At 56.3% G+C, this 22,606-nt stretch overlaps 1 protein-coding gene and 1 long non-coding RNA gene across 3 annotated transcripts in view; one reads left to right on the forward strand and one right to left on the reverse strand.

The window, feature by feature from the left end:
• The window catches only part of Lgr4 (leucine rich repeat containing G protein-coupled receptor 4), a 36,648-nt gene extending 14,042 nt beyond the window's left edge, over positions 1-22,606 (forward strand). For both annotated transcript variants that reach the window (XM_013074607.3, XM_087211512.1), the window contains exons 2-18: positions 1,474-1,545; positions 4,875-4,946; positions 6,041-6,112; positions 9,153-9,368; positions 9,977-10,048; positions 11,371-11,439; positions 11,940-12,011; positions 12,101-12,172; positions 12,657-12,725; positions 13,283-13,354; positions 14,347-14,412; positions 15,110-15,181; positions 16,725-16,796; positions 17,031-17,156; positions 18,115-18,227; positions 18,386-18,463; positions 19,372-22,606. In XM_013074607.3, the coding sequence (XP_012930061.1) occupies positions 1,474-1,545; positions 4,875-4,946; positions 6,041-6,112; positions 9,153-9,368; positions 9,977-10,048; positions 11,371-11,439; positions 11,940-12,011; positions 12,101-12,172; positions 12,657-12,725; positions 13,283-13,354; positions 14,347-14,412; positions 15,110-15,181; positions 16,725-16,796; positions 17,031-17,156; positions 18,115-18,227; positions 18,386-18,463; positions 19,372-20,648 (2,662 nt within the window). In that variant the 3' untranslated portion in view covers positions 20,649-22,606. The remainder of the gene's footprint in view (positions 1-1,473; positions 1,546-4,874; positions 4,947-6,040; positions 6,113-9,152; positions 9,369-9,976; positions 10,049-11,370; positions 11,440-11,939; positions 12,012-12,100; positions 12,173-12,656; positions 12,726-13,282; positions 13,355-14,346; positions 14,413-15,109; positions 15,182-16,724; positions 16,797-17,030; positions 17,157-18,114; positions 18,228-18,385; positions 18,464-19,371) is intronic.
• On the reverse strand, positions 13,593-15,116 carry LOC110350576 (uncharacterized). The gene is made up of 2 exons (XR_002397228.2): positions 14,735-15,116; positions 13,593-14,630 (listed from the first exon to the last, which is right to left on the reverse strand). It is a non-coding gene; the product is annotated as an uncharacterized LOC110350576 (long non-coding RNA).

The following is a 22,606-nucleotide window of genomic DNA, read 5'->3' on the forward strand; positions in this document are numbered from 1 at the left end:
TTCTCTGACCATGGGTGCTTTGGAAACAGCTCTTTAAATGCATGATGAAGCCAAGCATGGTGGTGCACACTTGTCATCCCAGCACTCGGGTGGCTGAGGCAGGAGGATCGCCAGGAGTTCAAGGCCAGCCTGGGCTACATAGTGAGATCCAGTCTCACTAAGACAAACAAACAAGACCCAAACACCACAGAGGGAATCCTGCTTCTCCCAGTTCCGCCCCAGCGCAGCAGGAATGCAATGGCTGTGGAGGGAGGCCGGCACAGGGTGCGCCCGGCCGGCTGTGGACAGACAGGTTGGGCTGCTCAGGCGCCTGCAGAGGTTTAAAGGTGTCCTGTTGGAACACGAACGTGATGCTGTCCCCGCCTGCAGCGACCTCAGCGCTAGGGAATTTATGGGGAAAAAAGCTGAGGGTTTAACCGCAGGCAGACTTGCCGTTTCCGTGAGACAGTTGTGCACTGTGGACTTTATTTACTTTTTATTCAGGGACCGACCCCAGGCCTCCACCCAGCCCACCCCTTCTTTCTGAGTCCGGGGCTCGCTGAGTCATTAAATGGCCCAGGCTGGGCTCTGAACTTGTGATCCTCCTGGTTCAGCCTCCCAGTGCAGGGACTGCGGGCCTGCCCCACCCACCCACCAGAGCCCTGGACTGGAAAGTGGAGAGGGAGCTGCAGCCACCCAGTGTCCTCTCCCCAGGCTGTACCTCTGCCCCGGGCCCTGCCGGGTGGAGATGTCACAGGTGCGCTGTCCTCTGGTTTCGGGTTTAACTGTCAGGAAACAAATGCGCCTGGAAAAGACCCCAGCTTCCAACCTCCGCAGTCGGCCCAAGGTCTCCAGAGTTTCCTGTCTTCCCAAAACTTCCTTTAGTAACTATACTCTGTGGATGCCTCAGCATTAGTACCCGCAGCCTTTTCCGTGTGTGTGTGTGTGTGTGTGTGTGTGTGTGTGTGTGAGAGAGACAGGGTCACTATGGAGCCCCAGCTGGCCTCAAATGCACGGGATCCTCCCGCCTCTGCTTCCCAAGTGCTGGGGGGCCAGGGACCACCCCTCGCTGTCGGGGAAAGTCGGGCCTGGGAGCTCCCCAGCCGTGTCTGGGGGCCACTGAGGGCCCAGGCCCGGGAATAGGATCTGAGGGACGGGGATGGGATGCCACTGCTGTGTCCTGTGAGCGCGCTGTCCGCATGGCGTCGGGGTGACCACAGGCCACTCCCACACTGCTGTCCCCCCGGTGACACCTGCAGCCCCACCTGCAGGCCTCCGTGGCTTTTCTGCTAGACTCAGTGATTAAGACTCCAGCCTGGTACTGTACACCTGTGATCCAAGCCCTCGGGAGGCTGAGGCAGGAGGATTGCAGCGAGTTCCAGGCCAGGCTGGGCTCCATCTCGAGAGACTCTATCTCTGAAAACCCAGAAGGAGAAGCAAAGCGTGAAGTCTGCTGCTGCTTAGGTAAGGATGTTCTTCCCCTGTGTTCTGCAGGGACATCAGCATGAACAACATCACCCAGCTGCCGGAAGACGCATTCAAGAACTCCCCGTTCCTGGAGGAGCTGTAAGTTTGCTCTGGAGTTGCAGAGCCAGCCTGGCCCAGCCCAGCCCGCAGCCCGCAGCCCCTCGTGTTGGGCTTCAAGCAGAAGGAACCGCGCTTTGGGGGCTGTTTCTGAGGCAGCGTAATCAGGGCTGCAGCTTCGAGCCAAGGCCTCGAGGCCCCTCTCACTCCCAGGTGATGCAGTGCCCGGGGTCCCCTCATAGCACCTGGAAGCCGCTGGACTTTAGTTAAACAGCTTGCAGGGTGGGATATTTCTTCTGCTTGTTTTGACCTCCATCGTGCTGTGCTTCCTGCCTGCTTTTTCAGGTCCGTGATCAAAATACTCACTTTTGGCTTATAAAGGAATCAGAGAGGGAGTGTTCTATTTTAGGAACCTGTCCAAAAAATAACATGAGGTTTGAGCAAGATAATAGAGGCCTGTAGATGCCAGTTGCTGGCTCCATCCACCCGGAGGGATGAGGTGACCTCAGGGCGAGGTGGTGTAGCCTGTAATCCCACACTCAGGAGGCTGAGGCAGGAGGATCCTCAGAAGTTTGAGGCCAGCCTGGGCTCCGTAGTGAGGTCCCACTCCTGCTGCAGATGCGTCCTGAGGCCCACATGCTGTCCTCTCCCCCTGCCCTTCCCCTGGGCCAGACACGGCCGACCCTCGGTGTGTCCCCGCCCTGCCTGCCGGGGCTGGAGGGTGGCTCGGGTTGAAGGAGCCAGAGCAGGAGTTAATCCCCTTCCCACACCGCCTAGCTGCGGAGATTGTTCGCCACTTTGCAGTTTGTGAGCAGGGTCGAATTACTCGGCTTTGCTCTGCTCCTTCTCTCTGTTTTTGGTCAGTGAAGTGAGGGGAATAATCCTCCCCCTGGAAGACAGCGCGCAGCACAGCCACCCCCAGCGCTGTGCAAACGCCAGCCAGTGTTGATGTCGCTCTTCAAAGAGCATTCGGAAAAAGCAGTGTGCCGACTGTCCCGTGTGGGCGAAGAATTAGGTGCTCGCTGCATTTCATTTCTGCCTTCGGTATTTTCTCTATCACGAGCATCATTTGATGACCATGTATTAATGTTCACTCCCAGTTTTAATGGGGACAGAGGTCTTGCCTGGTGGGCAGGAGGCCTGGGTTCCAGGTCGAAATAAATAAACAAATAAATAAACAGTGGGGTGTGGGGAGGCTGAGGCGGGAGGATCCTTGCAAGTTCCAGGCCAGCCTGGACTGCACGGCGAGGCCTTGTCTCTAAAAGAAGAAGAGGCCGTCGCCGCTCTGCTAGTGGGTATCTTGAGCAGCGCCTGACTGCAAGGTTCCGGGCGTCCAAGGGCGCTGACGGCTGTGACTCGCGGGGGAGAAGTCACCTCCGAGAGAGGCCGTGCGGTGGAGCCAGCTGGGGCCGGGTGGAGCCGGCTGGGTCTGGGGTCTTCTGCAGAGACTGCTGGGGGGCGGGGGGGCCCTGGAGGAGACCCGGTCCCGCCGGACGGGGCAGCGACTCCGGGGAGGAAGCTCATTAGGACCCAGGCATGGGCAGGACTCGCAGGAGACGAGGGACCTGCACGGGGCCCCAGCACGGAGCCGCGGCCCTCGAGGTGCGCGCTTCCCGGGGGAGGAAAGCAGCGGCCCAGGGACGAAGGGAGGGCTCCTCCCACTCCCACAACGCGGAGGGTGAGAGTGCGCAGCCCGGGGAGATCTGCGTGGAGACCCCTCAGGCAACCGGAACCGGAAATCCCACTCCTAGGTGTCTTCCTGAAGGAGTTAAAGACATGTGTCACGGTGACGGGTGACCCGTGCACACCCGTGTTGACAGCAGCACAGCTCATCATAGCGGAATCTGGGAAGCGGCCTCTATGTCCGTCAGCAGATGAGCGGTTAAAGACAGTGTGGTGTTTGTACACTGTGGAGTATTACACTGCCATAAAGAAGGATAAACTGGATGCACCTCGAGTTCGTAACATTAAGGGAAAGAAATCAAATACACGAACTTAAATATCACATCTTTTATATGAGAAACCAAATGTATAAATAAATGAAAGAGCAAAATAAAAGGTAGACGATGGAAGTAGGAGGATGATCTTCCGCAAACCGGAGGGGGCCAGAGATGGAGGGCAGGGAGAGGCGAATGAGGAACCGAGGTGCCGTGCTTGGGAGAGGGAGCAGCCGCAGAGCCTGGCGGGTGGCACAGGCGCTGCCGCTGTGCAGCAGCGGGGACCCAATGGGGCGGGGCATCCCGTGCGGGGACGCAGGGCCTCTTTGCATCCTTTCATTTGTTTTGCTTTTGGGGTTTTTCTGAGACGCTCTCACTATGTAGCTCAGGCTGGCCTTGAACTCCTGGTGATCCTCCTGCTTCAGCCTCTCCAGTGCAAAGTTTAAATACAGAATTTTATTTTTTATTGGTTTATTGATTTTGGTACTGAGGATGGAACCCAGGGCCTTCAAACATCTATTTGCCATGTGGTCTCCCTGAGTCCCTGGGGTGCTCAGGCTGGGCTTCAGCTGTGGATCCTCCTGCCTCAGCCTCCTGAGTGCTGGGATCACAGGCCGGCACAGCCCTTTTAGGGAGGGAATTTTAGAGAAGGGCTTCAGAACCCCATGGTCCCAACACCTGAAGGGAGAGAGCAGTTTTTAAAAGCTGCAGTTCTGGACTCAAGGTTGGAAGCCCCTCTGGGGGAACCGAGGCCCGGGGAGCCCTGGGTTTGGCCTGGACCCCAGCTGCTTGCTGTGCACACACTGGGCTGCCAGGGCCCCACTTCCTGCTTCCCCCTCATGTCTCTGTTTATCTCTTCTCCCTGTTTCTCTGTGGCTGGAGTCTGGAAGGCAGCTGGGGCTCTGTGTGAGCTGCACACCCCGACTTCCCCCCACCCCCGATAGACCCCAAGAATTCACATCGTTTCCTTCCTCCACTCTTCCTGCACTTAAACCTGCCATTTCACGACGTCCTTAGGAAGGCACTTCCTCTATAAACATAAATGCAGGGCCTCCTGGCACACACCTGGCATCCCAGCACTCGGGAGGCTGAGGCAGGAGCATCACTTCGAGTTCGAGGCCAGCCTGGGCTACATAGTGAGACGCTGTCCCAAAAGACAGAGTGTATAGAGGGGCCTTCATTTACAGTTCTTCTCCCAAGGACCCTGAGTTTGTGCAGGGGAGCTCGCGCTCCTTGCTTTGTGGAGGTGGCAGGCAACTGGCTCAGGTCCCTGCGGAACAGATACAGCTGGGCCTGCGCCAGGATGAGGTGGGCTGCAGAGAGCCTGTGTCGCTTGGCCGATGTCCCTGGGAGATGTCGCAGCAAGGGGCGACTGACGGGATGGCCGGTGCGGAATGCAAGGACTGAACTTCTGTTCTCTCTGCTCCTCCCCAGACAATTGGCTGGCAACGAACTTTCTTTTATCGACCCGAAGGCCTTGTCCGGGCTGAAAGAGCTCAAAGTCCTGTAAGTAATGCAATTTTCGTGTCGCGCAGCTGGGCCTGTATCCCCTTCTGCACCCGATGTGCTCCGAGCCGGGTGAGCCCGGTTTCTTTCAGTTTGGGATTAAAAGATTTAAGGAGTGCCTGGGCGGTGGGGGAGGCCCGGCTGATTTGGGCCCGGATGACAAAAGTTCAAGCTGTGAAAGGGATGCCTGTGACCTCGGGTGACAGCTGCAGGTGAGGTGTAGGCCTGGCGGCTTCCGGGAGCCCCAGGCGGCAGGGGCAGAGACCCTGGGCTTTTATGGCCAAGGAGGAGCCAGGAAAGGAATTCCTACTCCCCAGTCCAGCGGGTCAGAGTCGGTCACGGGAGGAGCAGCTGGCCCAACCTCCCCTCCCACAGCGCTTTTGCCAGCACCTGGCGGGCAGGGCAAGGTCTCCGAGACAGACGCAGACTGCTCTGCTCTGAGTCGGCAGGTGTTTTGTCAGCAGGAAGGCGAAGGCTTGGGGCAGAAATGCAGTGTTTGACCCGCTGTCCTGAGAGGCCTGACCCCGTGTGGGGAGGGCTCTGTCCCACCCCAGTCCTGCACCAAACCACTGCTGCTGTCTTCCGGATATGTGGCCAGGTCGCTGGCTCCGCTGTGTCCCAGTGAGAATGGGTCAGCACTGTGAAGGAGAGCCGGGCTGGGGCCACGCCTGTCATCCCACCATGTGGGAGGCTGAGGCGGGAGGATCACCGTGAGTTCAGAGTCACCCTAGGCTACATAATGAGTTCAGGACTGGCCTGAAACACGTAGTGAGACCTTGTTTCAAAAAAAACAACACATAAAACAAAAAGCAGTTCGCTGGGTGAGGGCATGAACCAGGGTGCCTAAAACCCCCAAGCCCCGAAGCAGGCATGTGAGGCGGCGGCCTGGGGCTGCAGCTGAAGTTTCCTCTCTGCTTTTGCAGCCAGTGCAGCCGGCTTCTTTGCAGCTCGTATCTTGGGTGCTTTCCACTGCTACTCCCACCTTTTCTTTTTGGCATCAGAAATACTTTGGGGAAAATAAAGGGCTGCAAAGTCTTCTGAGAAAAACAAAGCCAAGCTTGCTCATTACTTACTGAGCAAACATTGCCTTGCAGCACCCTGCAAAACAACCAGCTGCGGACGGTGCCCAGTGAGGCCATCCGGGGCCTGAGTGCCCTGCAGTCCCTGTGAGTAGCCGGAGTAGCCCCGCCCTGGCCACGAGGGAGGCATGTGGAGGGCGCCTGTGGGGAGAGGAGGTGCTGGGAGGGAGCTGCCTGCAGGTGTCCAGGGACCATGCGGGGGCGGCCCAGGGTTAAGTTGTAAAGAACCTGTGGTACCTCGTGCCTGGTAACGACAGTGTGAAGAGTGATTGTAGCCCCTCATCGGACATGGTGTGCTGCCCCTTCCCCCGCCCCCCGAGACAGGGTCTCACTGTGTAGTTCAGGCCGGCCTTGAACTCACTATGTAGCCCCAGCTGACCTGGAACTCACAGGGGTCCTCCTGTCTTGGCCTCCCGAGTGTCACAATGGCAGGCAGGTGCCTCTAGGCTGGGCCCCTCAAGTTTTCTTTTTTGAAGAAAGTTTGATTGTATGTGGCACGCACAAGGTTTTAACTCTTGGCTGTTACCATGTGCAGCCACTGATTTCGAAAGCTTCTTAAATGGCCTGCTGGTCTTTCTTGATTTTTTACGTACAAAGACCTGGCTTTCCGCACAAGCCCCGAGTGCCCTCGCTTGCCTGCGGAGCCCATGACCTTGGGGGATTTTAAACAACCCTCCCAACCCACAGCTAGGAAGGATGGTGCAGCTTCCAAACTGGACAAACCTGTTTCATGGTTCCAGTTATGCTGGAGTTCTTTTGAGAAATTCCAGTCGTTAAATAGGAAGTGAATGTGAAAATTAAAATGTGTTCTCGTAAAATACATATTGTAAAAGTTAAACTTTACATCACAGCTGTCATAAACAAGGAGTAGCCAGGATATCGGGCCCCTGAATTTCTGGTCCAACTAGAAGTTTAGGGTAGAAGCTGAGGGCTGGTGGGCACCCACATGTAATCCCAGCACTCTGGAGGCTGAGGCAGGACAATCACTAGTTCAAGCCCAGCCTGGGCAACTTAGCAATAAGACCCTGCCTCAAAATTAAAATTTTTTTAATTAAAATATTTTTTAAAAGAACTAGGGAGGTAGCTCCAAGGGAACATGGTAGGTGGGTTTAATATACAAAATCCCAGAAAAAAAATAAAATTTAAGAAAGAGAAGGTAGCTCAGTTTACACAGATGGTACATTCTGGAATGTAAGGAGCCGTTGGTCACCACAGCTAATGAGGTAGGGTTAGGTAGTTTCACGTAGACTCTTTTCAAAGGTATGGTTATAAGTGTGCTGTTTCCCTTATTGTAAGTTAGAGGAAGAGAGAAAAAGAGACCTTTTGATTACACAGTGTTTATTGTATATGGAGACCACAGCCTTTCTCTTTTGATTTATTTTTGGTTTTCGGAGACAGGGTCTTGCTAAGGAGTCCAGACCTTGAACTCAGTATGTGTCCAGGCACCCTGGTCTGGAACCTCATGGTGGTCCTCCTGCCTCAGCCTCCCCAGTGCTGGGGTGCCAGGCTTGAGCCACCCACCATGCCCGCTGGATAACAGACTTTCAGCAGTAATTATCAGCATGTGGTATTGTTTTGTTATTGTAATTTTATTTAAGATAAGAAGTTAAGAATAATGTGCGTCTCAGAGGTGAGCTCAGCTTGGGAGAACAGGAGTGGGAGCACATTCTCAAGACTAAGAAGGGCATGCAGTTACTGCGCTGCCAAGCTCTTCACAGTAAAGCTGCGCTTGAAAGTAATAGTTGTTAGCCGGGCGTGGTGGCGCATGCCTGTCATCCCAGCACCCTACCCGGGAGGCTGGAGCAGGAGGATTGCTAAGAGTTCCAGGCCAGTCTGGGCTACATGTCGAGACAAAAGACAAGTGTCTCAAAAAACAAAAGACAAAGCTAGCAGTCATCTGTCTCCCTGTGCGCGGCCTCAGTCGTGGATGACCCGAGGGAGCCCAGAAAGTCTGTCCTCTCCTCGCCCGCTGCCGAGGCTGGGTGTGGCCGACCCAGGCAGAGGGGCTTCCTCCTGGGGCGGCCCGGCTGTCCGCTCCCTGCGCCCTCGTGCAGCTCTGTCCTGGATCTGGAAGGGGCTCTCCCCACCCCAGGATGCCCTGGCCATCCCACGGTGGGCCCGCAAAATCCCGAAGAGTGTGAAAACAGTGTACAAAGATTGTACACGATTTAGGGTACGAAAGTGTGGACAACTTTCCCTCTTAATAGCATTTTGTTTTATTTTTGGGGACAGGGTCTCACTATGTAGTTCAGCCTGGCAATCCTCCTGCCTCAGCCTCCTGAGTGGCTTGTCCTGTGAGTTCATTAGGGCTGTTGCTGGCACTCTGCCAGCTGTTACACAGATGAGGACGACCTCTTTTGGAGGTAAATTCCAGACACCTAAAGAATACAAGTCTAAGAACGTCATGCCAGCAGAAGGCTGTCGTCCCAGCACTCAAGAAGCTGAGGCAGGAGGATTGTGGTGAGTTCAAGGATAGCCTGGGCTACATCCTGAGATGTTGTCTTAAAAACAAAACAAAATTAAACAAAAAATATCTCTAGATGGATTGCTGAGGCAGCTCAGTTAGCCAAGCTCTCCCTTTTGGCCTTCCTGCAGTTATCGAGGCCCCATCAGAAAGTGCCTCCTTTCAGGCCCCAGGACAGGGACTGTTAATCGCTGCTAATCGCCCAGGTGGACATTGTGGTTGGGGCCAGGCAGTTGGGGTAGGAGCCTGCAGCTTGGCTGGAGGGGAATAGGATGGAGCAGGCTAAGAATTGGGAGCTGAAACTGCTCTAGGCCATTGATCTCTGGAATTCCTGCCAGTGCTTTTGGTCCTCAGTCTTCCGGGGTCATCCCCGGGTGTGGTGGCCTTGAACAGGAGTAGTGACTTCACACCCGGTTCCCCAGGGCAACCGAGAGCCAGAGTGGCCCGGGCTGTTCTGGGGCCACGTCCGACTTCCAGGGGTTCATTGGCTCCAAGGGAACCTGCACAAGGTGCCCCTGGTGCTGGTGCTGTCGTTCTAGGGAGGGGGCTCGATGCAGAGCCCAGGCTGGCCCCAGCTCTGGGGATCCTCCCGCCTCAGCCTCCTGGTTCTCCCGCCCCTCTTGGTCCAAGCCCGGGGCCGTCCTGAGCGCACTCTCCCCGCAGGCGACTGGATGCCAACCACATCGCGGCGGTGCCTGAGGACAGCTTCGAGGGCCTGGTGCAGCTGCGGCACTTGTGGCTGGACGACAACAGCCTGGCGGAGGTGCCGGTGCGGCCGCTCAGCAACCTGCCCACACTGCAGGCGCTCACCCTGGCGCTGAACAGGATCTCTGGCATCCCCGACTTCGCCTTCACCAACCTGTCCAGCCTGGTCGTGCTGTAAGTGCCGCCCCCTTGCTGCATCCTCCTGGGGCCTTGGAGACAGGGTCCCGCTGTGCAGCATGGCGATTCTCCTGCCTCAGCCTCCCGAGTGCTGAGATCACAGTTGTGAGCCACCACGCCTGCTTTTTTCAGTGTTTTGCTTCCTATAAATTCCAAGCAAATTAACTGTTGTGTGGATCTGAGCGATCTTCAGCCGGGCATGGTGGCACCTGCCTGTCATCCCAGCACTCAGGAGGCTGAGGCAGAGGGAGGCCAGCCTGGGCTACATGGTGAGATCCTGTCTCAAAAAAGAAACCAAGGGGGGGCGGGGATTTAGCTCAGTGGTTCTGCCACCTGCCTTGCAAGTGCAAGGACCCAAGTTCGATCTCTGGTACCAAGAAAACAAACAAACAAACAAACAAACAAACCAAAGGGGCCAGGACTTAGCTCAGTGGCACTGCACCTGCCTCAAAAGCACAAGGTCCTGAGTTCGATCCCTGGTATCAAACAAACCGGAGGCTGGTGTGCATCACTTCCCACCCTGCCTGGCCCCACAGCGACGTTGACAGCAGTGGCAATGGTGGCTGTGAGGGGTGAAAGCCACTTTGCTGCTTCTCTTCCCGCAGGCATCTGCACAACAACAGGATCAGAAACCTGAGTCGGCACTGTTTCCACGGCCTGGACAACCTGGAGACCTTGTGAGTGTTGTGCAGTCCACATCCTGGGCAGCCGCCCGTGACCCTGCCTCTGGAGGGAAGCTGCTGTCCTCGGGGCGAGGCTCCTTACTCACGCGCGCAGCGTCCGATAACCAGCTGCTGGTGCAGACTCAGACCTCCCGGAAATTGCTTGTCCTGTCCCTGTGATGCTCGTGGATGCTCCCCACCCCGAATACTGATCACAAGCTGGGCGGCCAGCACAGGCGTCAACCTTCCTAGAGACTCACTTTGTTAGATGGGTGGCCGTCCTGAAGCCTTGCAGTGGAATTCTGGGTGGTCCTGTTGTTGAGACAGGGTCTCACTGTGTAGCCCAGGCTGGCCCTGACCTCCGGTGATCCTCCTGCCTCAGCATCCGGAGTGCCAGGATAACAGGCACGGGGCCTTCTGGATGCCTTGTTTGTTTGAATGAGTTTGCTGCCTGAATGCTACCTGTGCGGTCCCCTGCTAACATGTGGCAGCTTCACATTTTGTATTTTGTTTCCATGCTAAGTGCTTAGATCCCTGACTGCAGCTGCAGGGGAAAGTCTCCAGATGTTTATTTCTGTGGTTACTTTGTATTAGTTGCATTTAGTGCCTTGTTCAGAGATACATAGTATTTCCTACAGAAAAGCAGTGAAAGCTTGGGAGGCCAGGCCAGGCCCGCTATTCAGCTGTATCACTGTTAAATCTCTTCTCCTGGCCTTAATTTTTATTTGCTGGTTTTTCTTCTGTGTAGGAAAGAGAAACAAAATAGCCAGCAAAGGAACCGGGCTTTTGATGTTAACTGGCTCTGGCTGTTTATATGAAGAGAAATTGACATTACAACACTTACAGAACTGGAGTTTAGAGGACCCCCCACCACCACCACCCGCCTGCACATTTGTCCTCCTCTGGTTTCTTTTCTCTCCCCTTCTGGTTTTCGGAGACAGGGCTTGCTATGTAGTCTTCCTATGAAATACTATTTAGATGATTTGCTTCCTCTTTCAGCAATGCGAGTCTCAGGGTGCTCTGCCTTGAAATGTGTGTAACAAAAGAAGCATAGGGCTGGGGATTTAGCTCAGTGGTTCTGGCACCTGTCTTGCAAGTGCAAGGTCCCGAGTTCAATCCCGGTACCAAAAAAAAAAAAGAAGAAGAAGCATGCTTTTGTTTCTATTCGGCAGCCTCAGGAAGGTGTGGTTCTGTGAAAGCCTTCGGGTTTTCCGTGACAGTGTGCTGATGAGAAAGTGACTGTGGGAGACGTGCACTCTTCCCTGCTTCTACAGCGACCTGCCTGGCAGTTCCCACCACTGTTCTGTGTTTTCACCTCTCCTCCCCATCTCTTCCAGGGACCTGAACTATAATAACTTGGAGGAATTTCCCGAGGCCATTAAAGCCCTTCCTAGCCTCAAAGAGCTGTGAGTAGTGCCCCTCAGACCTCTTTGGCCTTGAGTATCCTGGTGGTGGCCAGGCTGGGGCCTGGCCCGGTGCCCGCATGGGCTCCTGCACACACGGCCGGCCCCACAGGCTGGCTGGATCTCAGGGCGGCTGTAGATCAGATGCCAGCCTCTGCCTCCTGGGCCCTGGAGCACAGACAGACTACTCCCAGGTAGAGAGTGCCGAGGGCGGAGCGCGCACCAGGAGGCTGAGGCAGGACGCATGCCAGCAGTCGGGGCCAGCCCGGGCTGTGGAGGAGGCGGGGGCGGGGCTGTGGTGGCTGAGCGCTGGCTGTGTGACACACGTGGCCCGGAGACAGGGGCAGCCCGAGAGGGCAGAGGAGCTCGGGCTACTCCAGCCCCGCGGAGTCCAGGCCTCCGTGCCCGGGCTGAGCTGCGGGGTCCGTGGGTGCAAGCGCAGGGCCCGTGGGGCTGGGCACGGTGACCCCGCGCCTCATCCCCTCCCTGCCCTGTCTCCGCAGCGGCTTCCACGGCAACTCTATCTCCTTCATCCCCGACGGCGCGTTCAGTGGGAACCCCCTGCTGCGGACTGTGTGAGTCCCGGCACTGGGCGGAGGGAGGGACCGGCCCACGGGCGGACGGGTGGGCGCGCCAGCGGCCCTGACCTGCCCCATGTTTGCAGACATTTGTACGACAACCCTCTGTCTTTCGTGGGGACCGCAGCATTCCGGAATCTGTCGGATCTGCACTCCTTGTGAGTACTCGGCAGGCCGAAAAGCGCTCAGACGCCTACGCAGTCCTTGGTGGAAACAGGAATTTAGGGTCAGCTTCTGGGAGCGGAAGCCCTTTCCCGCCACACCCTACCCGGCCGGGCCGACTGAAACGTGTCTTGCGGTCTGTGAGCTCCTGGCTGGCTCTCACGCACGTCTCGCTCTCCTGTGGGTTCAGAGCCGAAGCGAGCTGTGGTTGTTAGCCCTCTGGTTGAAGCTGCTGTAGCTTCAACCTGTTTAAAAGATGAAACGGCAGCTGGGATGGTGGTGTGACCTGTGATCGAAGCACTCGGGAGGCTGAGGCAGGAGGATCACCAGGAGGTCGAGGCCAGCCTGGGCTACATAGTGAGACTTTGTCTCAAAAAAAAAGTAAAAACAAGCAAACAAAGGAAAAACAAAATAACACAGAATAAAAAGAGCAAAGGAAACATTGTTTCTAGCAATGACTCTGCCTCTGCAATTTCCCAGAGTCATCCGCGGCGCCACCATGGTGCGGAGCTTCCCCAACCTGAAGGGCACCGTGCGCCTGGAGAGCCTGTGAGTGTGGGGCGGTGCGGGCGGGGACACTGGGCCTCGTCCCTCGGAGCCAGTGTGGGCTTGGGTTGGGCAGTGCGCTGCGGCCTGTGTAGAAGGAGGGGAGGTCGCTGGGAGCAGAAGGCCGGACCCGCGTCCCCTCTGCAGGGCGGCGGAGCCGGGTAATCACCGCGTGTCCCTTATGCTTGTTGGTGGACGCGGAGGCCGTTTCCGAGGTGTAGCTGTGAACGTGCTGTGCGCGGATCACAGCGGTGACGTCTGGCTCCCTCCCGGGAAGGGCCTAGGCGGCTGCCTCAGGCTGGCAGCCAGGGTGTAGGGTTCGGAGCTCGGGGCGCCCTGGGAGTGCTCAGGGTTTCACCTGTGCCTGTGCCGGGGGGAGAGGCGAAGCTGCGGAGGCCTGGGCAGCCGGTGGGCGGTGAGCACGGAGGGCACCGCCCCGCTTCGTCCCGAGTGTCCCGCTCCCCAGTGCGAGGCCGAGCAGCATGAGCGCGGGCACGCAGGACAGGCAGCCGGGGCAGGGCGACCCTTCCTCCGCCCCGCTGAGCGCGTCCCTCCTGCAGGACGCTGACCGGCACGAAGATCAGCAGCATCCCGCACAGCCTGTGCCAGGAGCAGCGGGCGCTGAGGACGCTGTAAGTGGCCGCCGGCCTCTCCCTGCGCACACGAGGCCCGGGGCCCACGCGGGCTTCCTTGTCCCTGTGGGTGCTCCCTCTGTGAGTGAGCAGGCATTTCAGCCCTCCCCAGTCGGGTGTGCGTCCAGTTTGTTATACGTCCCATGACTTCAGCCAACAGGGTCATCCTGACCAGGTTCTCTGCCTGGACTCCCTCCTCTTCCATAACCAAAGCAGAGCCTAAAGCTAACTTGCTTGCTTTTTCTTTCCTTTTTTTTTCTTTTTGGTACCGGGGATCGAACTCAGGACCTTGTGCTTGCCAGGCAGGCACTGACACCACTGAACTAAATCCCCCCGGCCCTCGATTCTGTGTTTTGAGACAGGGTCTCGCTGTGTAGCCCAGGCTGGCCTTGAACTCATGGTGATCCTCCTGCCTCGGCCTCCTGAGTGCTGGAATGACAGGTGTGCACCACCAGGCCCAGCCTAAAGCATTCTTGAACCAGGCATGAACTAAAGATAGAATGTTGCTGTTTAAAGACCTTTAAGCTGGCCTAGGTGTTTGAAGTAAATAATGAAAAGTGTTACCAAAACAGTTAGGGGACTAAGGTGTTAATCATTATCCAGTGGAAGGAGATAGCAGTTGCAGGAGTGACTGATTAACTAAGGAAGTCATTAAGTGGTGTAGCAAGTCTCAGACCTAAGCAGGGGAACCACTTTGGAGGGCAAACTCCAGTGAGCTCAAGTATTAATTATTGTGGTATCTTATTTTACATGCATGTTTTAAAAGATGTAAGTAAGCCAGCTGTGGTGGCACATACCCGTCATTCCAGCCCCGGAGAGGCTGAGGCGGGAGGATCATCTTGAGTTCGAGGCCAGCCTGGGCTACATAGTGAGTTCGAGGCCAGCCTGACCTGATTGGCAAACCCTGTCTCGAGAAAATAAAATAAGATAAAATAAAATGAAATAGTTTTCTGGTAACGTGACATTAATATGTTAATTTTCGACGTTTTCAGGGACTTGTCTTACAACAATATAAAAGACCTTCCCAATTTTAATGGTTGCCGCGCCCTGGAGGAAATGTAAGTTGGTCTTTGGCCCACTCTTCTTGCTGAGGTGTGTTAGTGCACTGGCGTTTTCTGTTTTGATAGGTGGCTTTCGAGTTAAGAAAGGGGGCGTTCTTATAAATGAGGCTTCCTGTAAGCAAAGGGTCAATCCTGCGGGTGCGCCCACGCAGCCGGCGTCTATCTGGGCCTCCGTCCGTCCGTCTGTCGGGCCTTCTGTAGCTGCCGTCGGGAGGCTGCAGAGTAAAGCAGAGCAGAAAAGCGGTCCTGGCTGTTGAGGGACCAGACATGGGCACTGCTGTCCCGTGTCCCTCCGCGGGGCAGCGCTGGGAGCAGTCACCTGGGAGATGACAGCGCTGCATGAATTCTCCCCTTCTAAAAACGTTTTGAGACAGGGTCTCACTATGTATTCCAGGCTGGCCTGGAACCCGTGGGGATCCTCCTGCCTCAGCATCCGGCGTGCTAGTTAGGGTCGTGCGGTCTCGGGCCCCTTCTCTGCCTGTCCTCTTCTTCCCTCCCACCACGGAGGCTCCGTGAGGAACTTAGGTCGTGGAGTCACTGCCCGGGTGACCTGGGGAGCTGCTTCCGGACAGAGGAGGAAGTGGAGATGCTTTCTGCAAGCGGGTTTTCACACCTAGGAAAAACTTGACACAGAGGACAGTGATTCCCCCTCTCTCCATCCCCTCACTCTCCCTTCCCCTCTCTTCTTTTTCAGCTCACTGCAGCGCAATCAAATCTCCCAGATAAAAGAAGGTACCTTCCAAGGCCTGGTGTCCCTGCAGATTCTGTAAGTTGCCTGGGATTATTAAGAACAAAACCCGCGTCAGACTGCAGATGCACATCCCGGTGATGCTCAGCTCAGCAGCTGTCCTCAGGGTGTGCGTGCCATGCAGACACTGCGGCTCCATCCTCGCCACGTGGTTCTCACACAGAACCTGCTCTCGGTGCCCTCCCCAAGGCCAGGCACTGACGCTCCGGCAGTGAGCGGAGGGTCGCTGTGCCCGGCTAGGGGCTCCAGTGCTTCCGAGGCCTTTAGTGGCCAGCAGTTCGGCCGCATCCAGCAGAGCGGGCCTGGCTGGGGCTGCCCTGCTCTCGTCCTGGTGACAGTGTGGGCAGTGGAGGCTGCTGACCAGTGCTGGGGTCCATTTCCGAGGGCGTGCATGCGCCAGGCACCCCAGGGAGTCTGGGGGACAGAGGGGACCCACAGGACGCATCCCTCGCTGCCTTCATAGGCAGCTGCTCTAGTGCAGAAAGCACGGGATGCTGCGTGAATGGGCTTCTTCAGTAGAAGAAAGGCGTGAAACTTGCAGTCGAGGAAAATTCCGTACGTTGGACCTGCTTTTCCAGTGGATTCCCTGTGGAAAACCTACAGCGGGGGGTGCGGCTCCCTGTGGGGCACCCGCCTGGCGCAGAGCTCTGGGTGGAGAGGAAGGGGGAGAGGAGAAGTGGAGCGGGCACGGTGCAGCAAATGCTGAGCTGGCAGGGAGCTCCCGGGCTTTCTTGGTTCGGGGTTAGGGTTAGTGATGGTGATGGTTAGGAGCTGTGGTCAGGGTTACGGTTAAGGCTTTAGGGTTGTGGTTAGGGTTAGCACTACGGAGAGGCGTTTAGGTTAGGCTTCCCCGGAACGGGCGGCTTCTCCCCACCCTCCCTTCTACGTCACGGGTCACAACCAGAACCTGGTCTTTTCTGTGATTTGCTGCCAAGTGTGTCAGGCCCCATCACCCAGGAGAGGAGTTACAGCAGGGTCAGCCCAGCCTTTCCGTTCCCTTCGGGCTGTGTCTTGCAGTTGCTGAGGACTTCCGGTCACGTGCTGGGCCCCACCCGACCGCACGTGGGCCGCAGCCGGCCGGGCTCTCCTTTCCCTGCCTGCCTGGGGGAGGATGGTATCTGGGCTCCCGGAATTCACTTGTTTGCTTATTGATTGTTTCTCTCCCTGGGGCTTATCACTAACCCTTGAGAAGGCAAATAGCAGGAGACCTGTTTTTATTTTCTGCTTTTTCCTGAGCTGCTCTTGTCCTTTCTGGCTCAGAGGACCAAGGTCACATCGTATCACTTGTATTTTTGAATGGGTACCAAAAAGATAAAGTGGAGAAAATTCACAACTGTTCCCAAGGAGACACCAGCTCCAAGTGCTGCTGGGGAGCAGATTCTGAGAAAGAGACTGTTGTAAGGGAGAGGTGGGCGCTGAACAAGTGCAGCAGTGGGGGAGTCAGAGACGCTCGTTAGCGGGATACTGCATTCCTGCCTCAGGCTCTGAGTCGCAGCCTCTGTGGCCGACTGTATGTTGAGCGTTTGTGTAGGAAGATAACATGCTACTCTTATAATTGCAGGGATCTGAGTAGAAACCGGATCCACGAAGTCCACAGCAGTGCTTTTGCCAAGCTTGGGGCAATCACCAATCTGTAAGTGTACAGACTCAGTAAATGGCGCTGCCATTCGGGCTCCACACACACAAGTCAATGTCCTGCATAAATGCTAAAGCGATTGCTGTGGTAACAGCTTCACAGCTCGCAAGACTCTATCTGTCGTGTTCCCACCCTGACCTTCGTCTTGGGGATCTCATGCAGGTCACTGTGTGTACAGATGTCTTTATGGTTTGTCTTGGGAGTTAACCTGATGTCTCCTTCGCATTTCAGAGATGTGAGTTTCAACGCATTGACTTCCTTCCCCACGGAAGGCCTGAATGGGCTCAACCAGCTGAAACTGGTGGGCAACTTCGAACTGAAGGGAGCCTTGGCCGCAAAAGACTTTGTGAATCTCAGGTGTGTTTCTGCTTATTTGACTTTTTTTGTTTGTTTGTTAAAATTATGGTAGCCTCTAAAATTACAGTGTGTCCTGGGGTGTTTTTTTTGCCTAGTGCCAGATTTTTCTGGTAGGTTATAATTTAAGAATATTTTCTCCTTCTGTTCTTGCAAATTTGGTGAAAAATAGAACATGAGCAATGCTCGGCAGTTGTTGAGAATGTGAACTGAAGTTCTTGATGCTGTCAAAGAAATCATATAACTGATCATCAGAAATTTATTAAATAGTGAACTTGTCAATAGCAACAAGACGCCTGAAGCCACATACATGTGAACCTACAGAAAACTGATGCAGTGCTAACCCAGGTGTGGTGGTGCATGCCTGTAATCCCAGCACGTGGGAGGCTGAGGCAGGAGGATCGTCACGAGTTTGAGGCCAGCCTGGGCTGCATAGTGAACTCAAGGACAGCCTGAACTGCAGAGCAAGACCCTGTTTGGAAAAAAAAAAAAAAAAAAGATACAGTGCTGTAAAGTTGTAATACTTCCTAGAGATTTGAGATTATAGACTTCACTAACTGTGGTGGAGGAAACCTTGAGAATACTGTTACAGGAAAAGAACAAATGAGTTGATATGAACAAAACCACTTCCTTTAATGGCAGTCACCGGGAACCTAGGAGATCCATGCTAAATGAAGCTGCCAGTTCCTGGTGACAAACTGAGCCTGACAGCTTTTCCTTTAAATTGCGGTGTTGTCAGGAAATTTTGGACAGGGCTGGGGTGGCATCCAGATTTTAAGAAGGGAAGGGAGTTACTGTAGTGTCTTTGTGCTCCTCTTCGGAGCTTTCCCGAGCTCGTACCTACCTGGGAGGTCGAAGCTGGAAGAGCCTGGGCACCAGGCTTCCAAGAGTGCAGCGCTTCTTTGTACAAAGCAGGCCCCGCCTGCCTGCCCGTCCTTCAGCCGCCTCCGCTTCTCCGCAGGTCCCTGTCGGTGCCCTATGCCTACCAGTGTTGCGCGTTCTGGGGCTGCGAGTCCTACGCGAGTCTCCACGCGGCCGGCGACCTGCAGGCCCACGGCGGGAGCAAGGAGCCAGGCAAGTGCCGCTGCGCGGTGCGGTACGCTGGGTGGCCTTCTGGTGCCCCCTGGCCTCTCGCGCGGGGCTGCCGAGCTGCACTCTGGGCCCTGGGCGGGAGGGAGCTGGCTGTCTCCCGTGGTCTGGCTGACGCGGCTCCTGGGCTCCTGTCTGTGCAGATGCCGATGCGGGGAACCTCACGGGCAGCACTGAGCGGGAGCACGGCCAGGTCATCATCCACTGCGTGCCGGCCACAGGTACCGCGGGCGGGGCTTTCTGTGGGCCAAGGGGCGGGGCTTTGCGTGACCGTGCGGGACTGTGGGCCAGACCCTGGGTCCCAGTCTATGCTCCCCAGCGAGGGAGAGGCTCCTTCTGAAGGCTCCCTTTTTGTTTTTGCTTTGTTTCTTGGTTTTTTGAGACAAGGTCTCGCTGTGTAGCCCAGGCCGGCCTCGAACGCACAGTGATCCTCCTGCCTCGGCCTCCCCAGTGCTGGGATGACAGGCGGGCACCATCACACGCCCGGCTGCGCGGCCTTTTAACCCGCAGACTCATGGATGCCAGTGGCCCATAGTGACTTTCAGTGACTTTTGACACTTTGTTGTTTCCAGCGCAGCCTCTCCCTTGCTTTCTGATTCCCTTCCCTGGCCTGGTAGTCCGGGAAAGTCGCCGAGCTGACTACAGTGTGCTGTGGGCGTCGCGTCCCGCCCTCTGTGCCGGAGACGCGGGCTCAATTGAGTGAAGATGAACCGTGGGGGTTAAACGGTGGGCTGCAGTAGGTTCCCTGTGAGCAGGCTGCCGCAGGATGAGCCTGGCATCAGGGTGGAACCCAGAGCCCTGGGGGGTCAGCCGGCCCTGGTGGCGCAGGCCTGTGTCTTCCGGCGGCCAGGAAGCTGAGTCAGGAAGCTCGCTGTGAGCTCAAGGCCAGTCTGGGCTACAGGGCAAGATCCTGTCTCCAAAATCCAAAAAGCAAAGCAGAGCAGGAGCGTGCGGCGCAGGTCAGCGGGGTGCTGCCGGCGGGGAGCGTCCAGGCTGTGCTGGGGGATGGGGGCCGCCTTGTGGGTGCGGTGAGAACGGCCTGGGCGGGCGCAGAGGTCGTTCCCGTGGGTGTCACCGTGGAGGTGCGGCTTTGTCAGTGCTCCTCACCTGTCCCTCTCGCTCGCCCCAGGCGCGTTCAAGCCCTGCGAGTTCCTGCTGGGCAGCTGGATGATCCGCCTCACCGTGTGGTTCATCTTCCTGGTGGCCCTGCTCGCCAACCTGCTGGTCGTCGCGGCGACCTTTGCGTCGGGCGCGTCCCTGCCGCCGTCCAAGCTGCTGCTGGGCCTGCTGGCCGTGTCCAACCTGCTCATGGGCGTCTACACCGGCGTGCTCACGCTGCTGGACGCCGTGTCCTGGGGCCGCTTCTCGGACTTCGGCGTGTGGTGGGAGACGGGCAGCGGCTGCCGTGTGGCCGGCTTCCTGGGCGTCTTCTCCTCGGAAAGCGCCGTCTTTCTGCTGACCGTGGCGGCCGTGGAGAGGAGCTGCTCCGCGGACGCGCTGCGGGGGACCCGGAAGGGCGGCAGGCGGGGCCGCTTCCGCGTGGCGGCGGGCGGGGCCTTCCTGGGTGCGGCCGTGGCGGGCTGCGTGCCCCTGGCCCGCGGCGCGGACTTCTCGGCCTCGCCGCTGTGCTTGCCGTTCCCCAGCGGGGAGGCGCCCGCGCTGGGCCTCACCGTGACGCTGGTGCTGCTCAACTCGCTGGCCTTCCTGCTCATGGCGGTGGTCTACACCCGCCTCTACTGCTCGCTGGAGAAGGGGGCCCTGGCCGCGGGCGCGCGGGCGGGCGCCGTCAGGCACGTGGCCTGGCTCATCTTCACCAACTGCGTGCTCTTCTGCCCCGTGGCCTTCTTCTCCTTCGCGCCGCTGCTCACCGCCATCTCCGTCAGCCCCGAGATCACCAAGTCCGTCACCCTCATCTTCTTCCCGCTGCCGGCCTGCCTCAACCCGGTCCTGCACATCTTCTTCAACCCCCGCTTCCGGGAGGACTGGGCCCTGCTGCGGGGACGAGTGGCGAGGGGTGGCCAGGGCGGGCGCGGGGCCACAGGCGGCCAGGGCGGGCGCGGGGCCCGGGCCCTGTACCCCGACTGCGGCGCCTGCTCCCACCTGCAGCCCCGGCTGGCCGTGTGCGACTGCTGCGAGTCCTTCCTGCTGGCCCGGCCGCCGGCCTGCGGAGCCCTGGCCAAAGCGCACAGCTGCCCGGTGCTGGCCGCGGCCCCGTGCCGCAGGCCCGACGGCCACTGGTTCGAGTGCGGCTCGCAGTCGGTGCACTCGGACTGCGCGGACGAGGAGGACTCCTTCGTCTCCGACAGCTCGGAGCAGGTGCAGGCCTGCGGGCGCGCCTGCTTCTACCAGAGCCGGGGCTTCCCGCTGGTGCGCGACGCCTACCACCTCCCCCGGGCCAGGGAGTGACGGCCCAGGCCGGTCAGGGCCCAGCAGGTCACGCAGAAGGAGGGAGGGCTGTGGCAGTGCCGCTTCTCCAAGCAGACACTTGCAAGAGCAGCTGCCCGACTGCCAGCTGGCGAAAATGCAGCGGCCAAGCGAGGTGGGGCCGTTGGAAACAAACGAAACCCAAAAAGGACTTTCCACGGCAGGCGCGACGTGACAGTGCGTTTTCCCGATCGCTGCGGACCACATGGACAGCATTTCGGAATGCAGCACACGGTGAAGAGCAGCTGTTAACATTTTTGAAAGCTATGGTTTTGGGGTGTGGTGGGTGAGTCAGGGTCGCGCTGTGTAGTCTGGGCTGGCCGTGAACTCTCGACGCAGCCCACACTGGCCTTGATGTCCTAATATCCCCCTGCCTCAGCCTCTGGGATGACAGCGTGTGTCGCCGCACCCAGCCTAAAAACTACTTTACAATATGATTTTATGTAACTGAAGAAAAGTCTTGCTAATTCTTCGTGAAGTGTCTCCATCAGTCTCAGGACAGCCGATCCAGCAGGGGCTTCTCACTGTGGTCCATTTACATCTTGGGATCAATCAGATTTAGACCCGAGGATGTTTTTAAAACAATATTAACAGCTGTTAGGTTTTATTCTGTAACGGCAGAACATTTGTTTTTGGTCACTCTACTTGGATCACCGTAATTTCCTGTGAGGAAAAAGCAGCTTGTGATGGATGTGAGCTCGCAGATTTGAAGAAACTGAAAGTGGGGTCCCCCCCACCTTTTTTTGGTACCAGGCATCGAACTCAGGACCTTGTACTTGGAAGGCAGGCGCCGGAACAACTGAGCTAAATCCTCGGCCCCTAAAGTGGGGCTTTTTAATAGTGCTGGACAGGTCTGGTGGCGGGGCACTGTTCCCATTCATGAATACTTCCTAGTGCCAGTGGCTGTCTGGGTCTTGTCCGGTTTTGTTGGTATGGCATCTGTTTAGAGTTTGAATTACACAGAACGTCAACTGAGGTAAGTAATTTTGTGTATGCAGTTGGAAGAAACTAGGAGTGATTATGTTCCAAAGCATTTATTTCTTAGTGAGCTGGCTCTCCTGGACCTGGGCTGTTACATGGAATCTTCCACACATTTCCCCCTTCCTTTAATTTCCAAAAAAGCCTGTTTAATACGCAGATGCTGCTGCGCGTGGTGGTGCACACCTGTAATCCCATTATTCAGGAGGCTGAGGCAGGAGGATCGCTCTGAGGTCAAGGCCAGCCTGGGCTACGTAGCGAGACACTGTCTCAAAACACACACACAAAAAACAAAGCATCCCCAATATCAGATGCTGAGCTCTGGTTAGACAGATATGTCATGGGATGGATAGAAGGGAAAAAGTTTAGTCCTATGCCTTTAAAATGAAGAGTTTTACTTGATTCTCACTTACGGGCTTTGGCTGCAAGTACGTGGAGTCTTAAAGTTGTAATTCCTCAGTGTGTCTTCAAGCAGTGTGCTAGGTCCCGGCAAACCCACTGCCACGTCGGTTACCCTGGATGTGCTAAAGCATTGATGCTAGATTGCAGTTTCATAATTAAACTGTACATACTGTGCATAGAATGAATTTTTATCTTCTGTAAATTATTTTTAGAACACAAGTTGGGAAATGTGGTCTCTGTTCATTTCATTTCATGAAAGCTACCTCCTAGAGTGGCTGCCACAGCAGGATGATAAATCATGGTTGATATACTTTTTTGCAGTGTAAATAGTCTTGGTTGTACATTGTCAGTGTAATTAAAACAGAATCTTTGTATATCAAAATCATGTAGTTTGTATAAAATGTGGGAGGGGTTTCTTTACGGTGTGTAATTTTGTAAGGACAACTATTTACAAGTTTTAAAAACTGCTATCATGTTTGTATATTTACACATATGATAAATATTAAATCGTAACTTGGTAAGAAAATCATAATTAAAAGTTGTTTTCCCTAACATTTCAA

This window comes from Heterocephalus glaber, unplaced genomic scaffold (assembly GCF_053883595.1).
Source record: "Heterocephalus glaber isolate CG9 unplaced genomic scaffold, H.glaber_assembly_v1.0 deba00001428, whole genome shotgun sequence".
Taxonomy (NCBI): Eukaryota; Metazoa; Chordata; class Mammalia; order Rodentia; family Bathyergidae; genus Heterocephalus; species Heterocephalus glaber.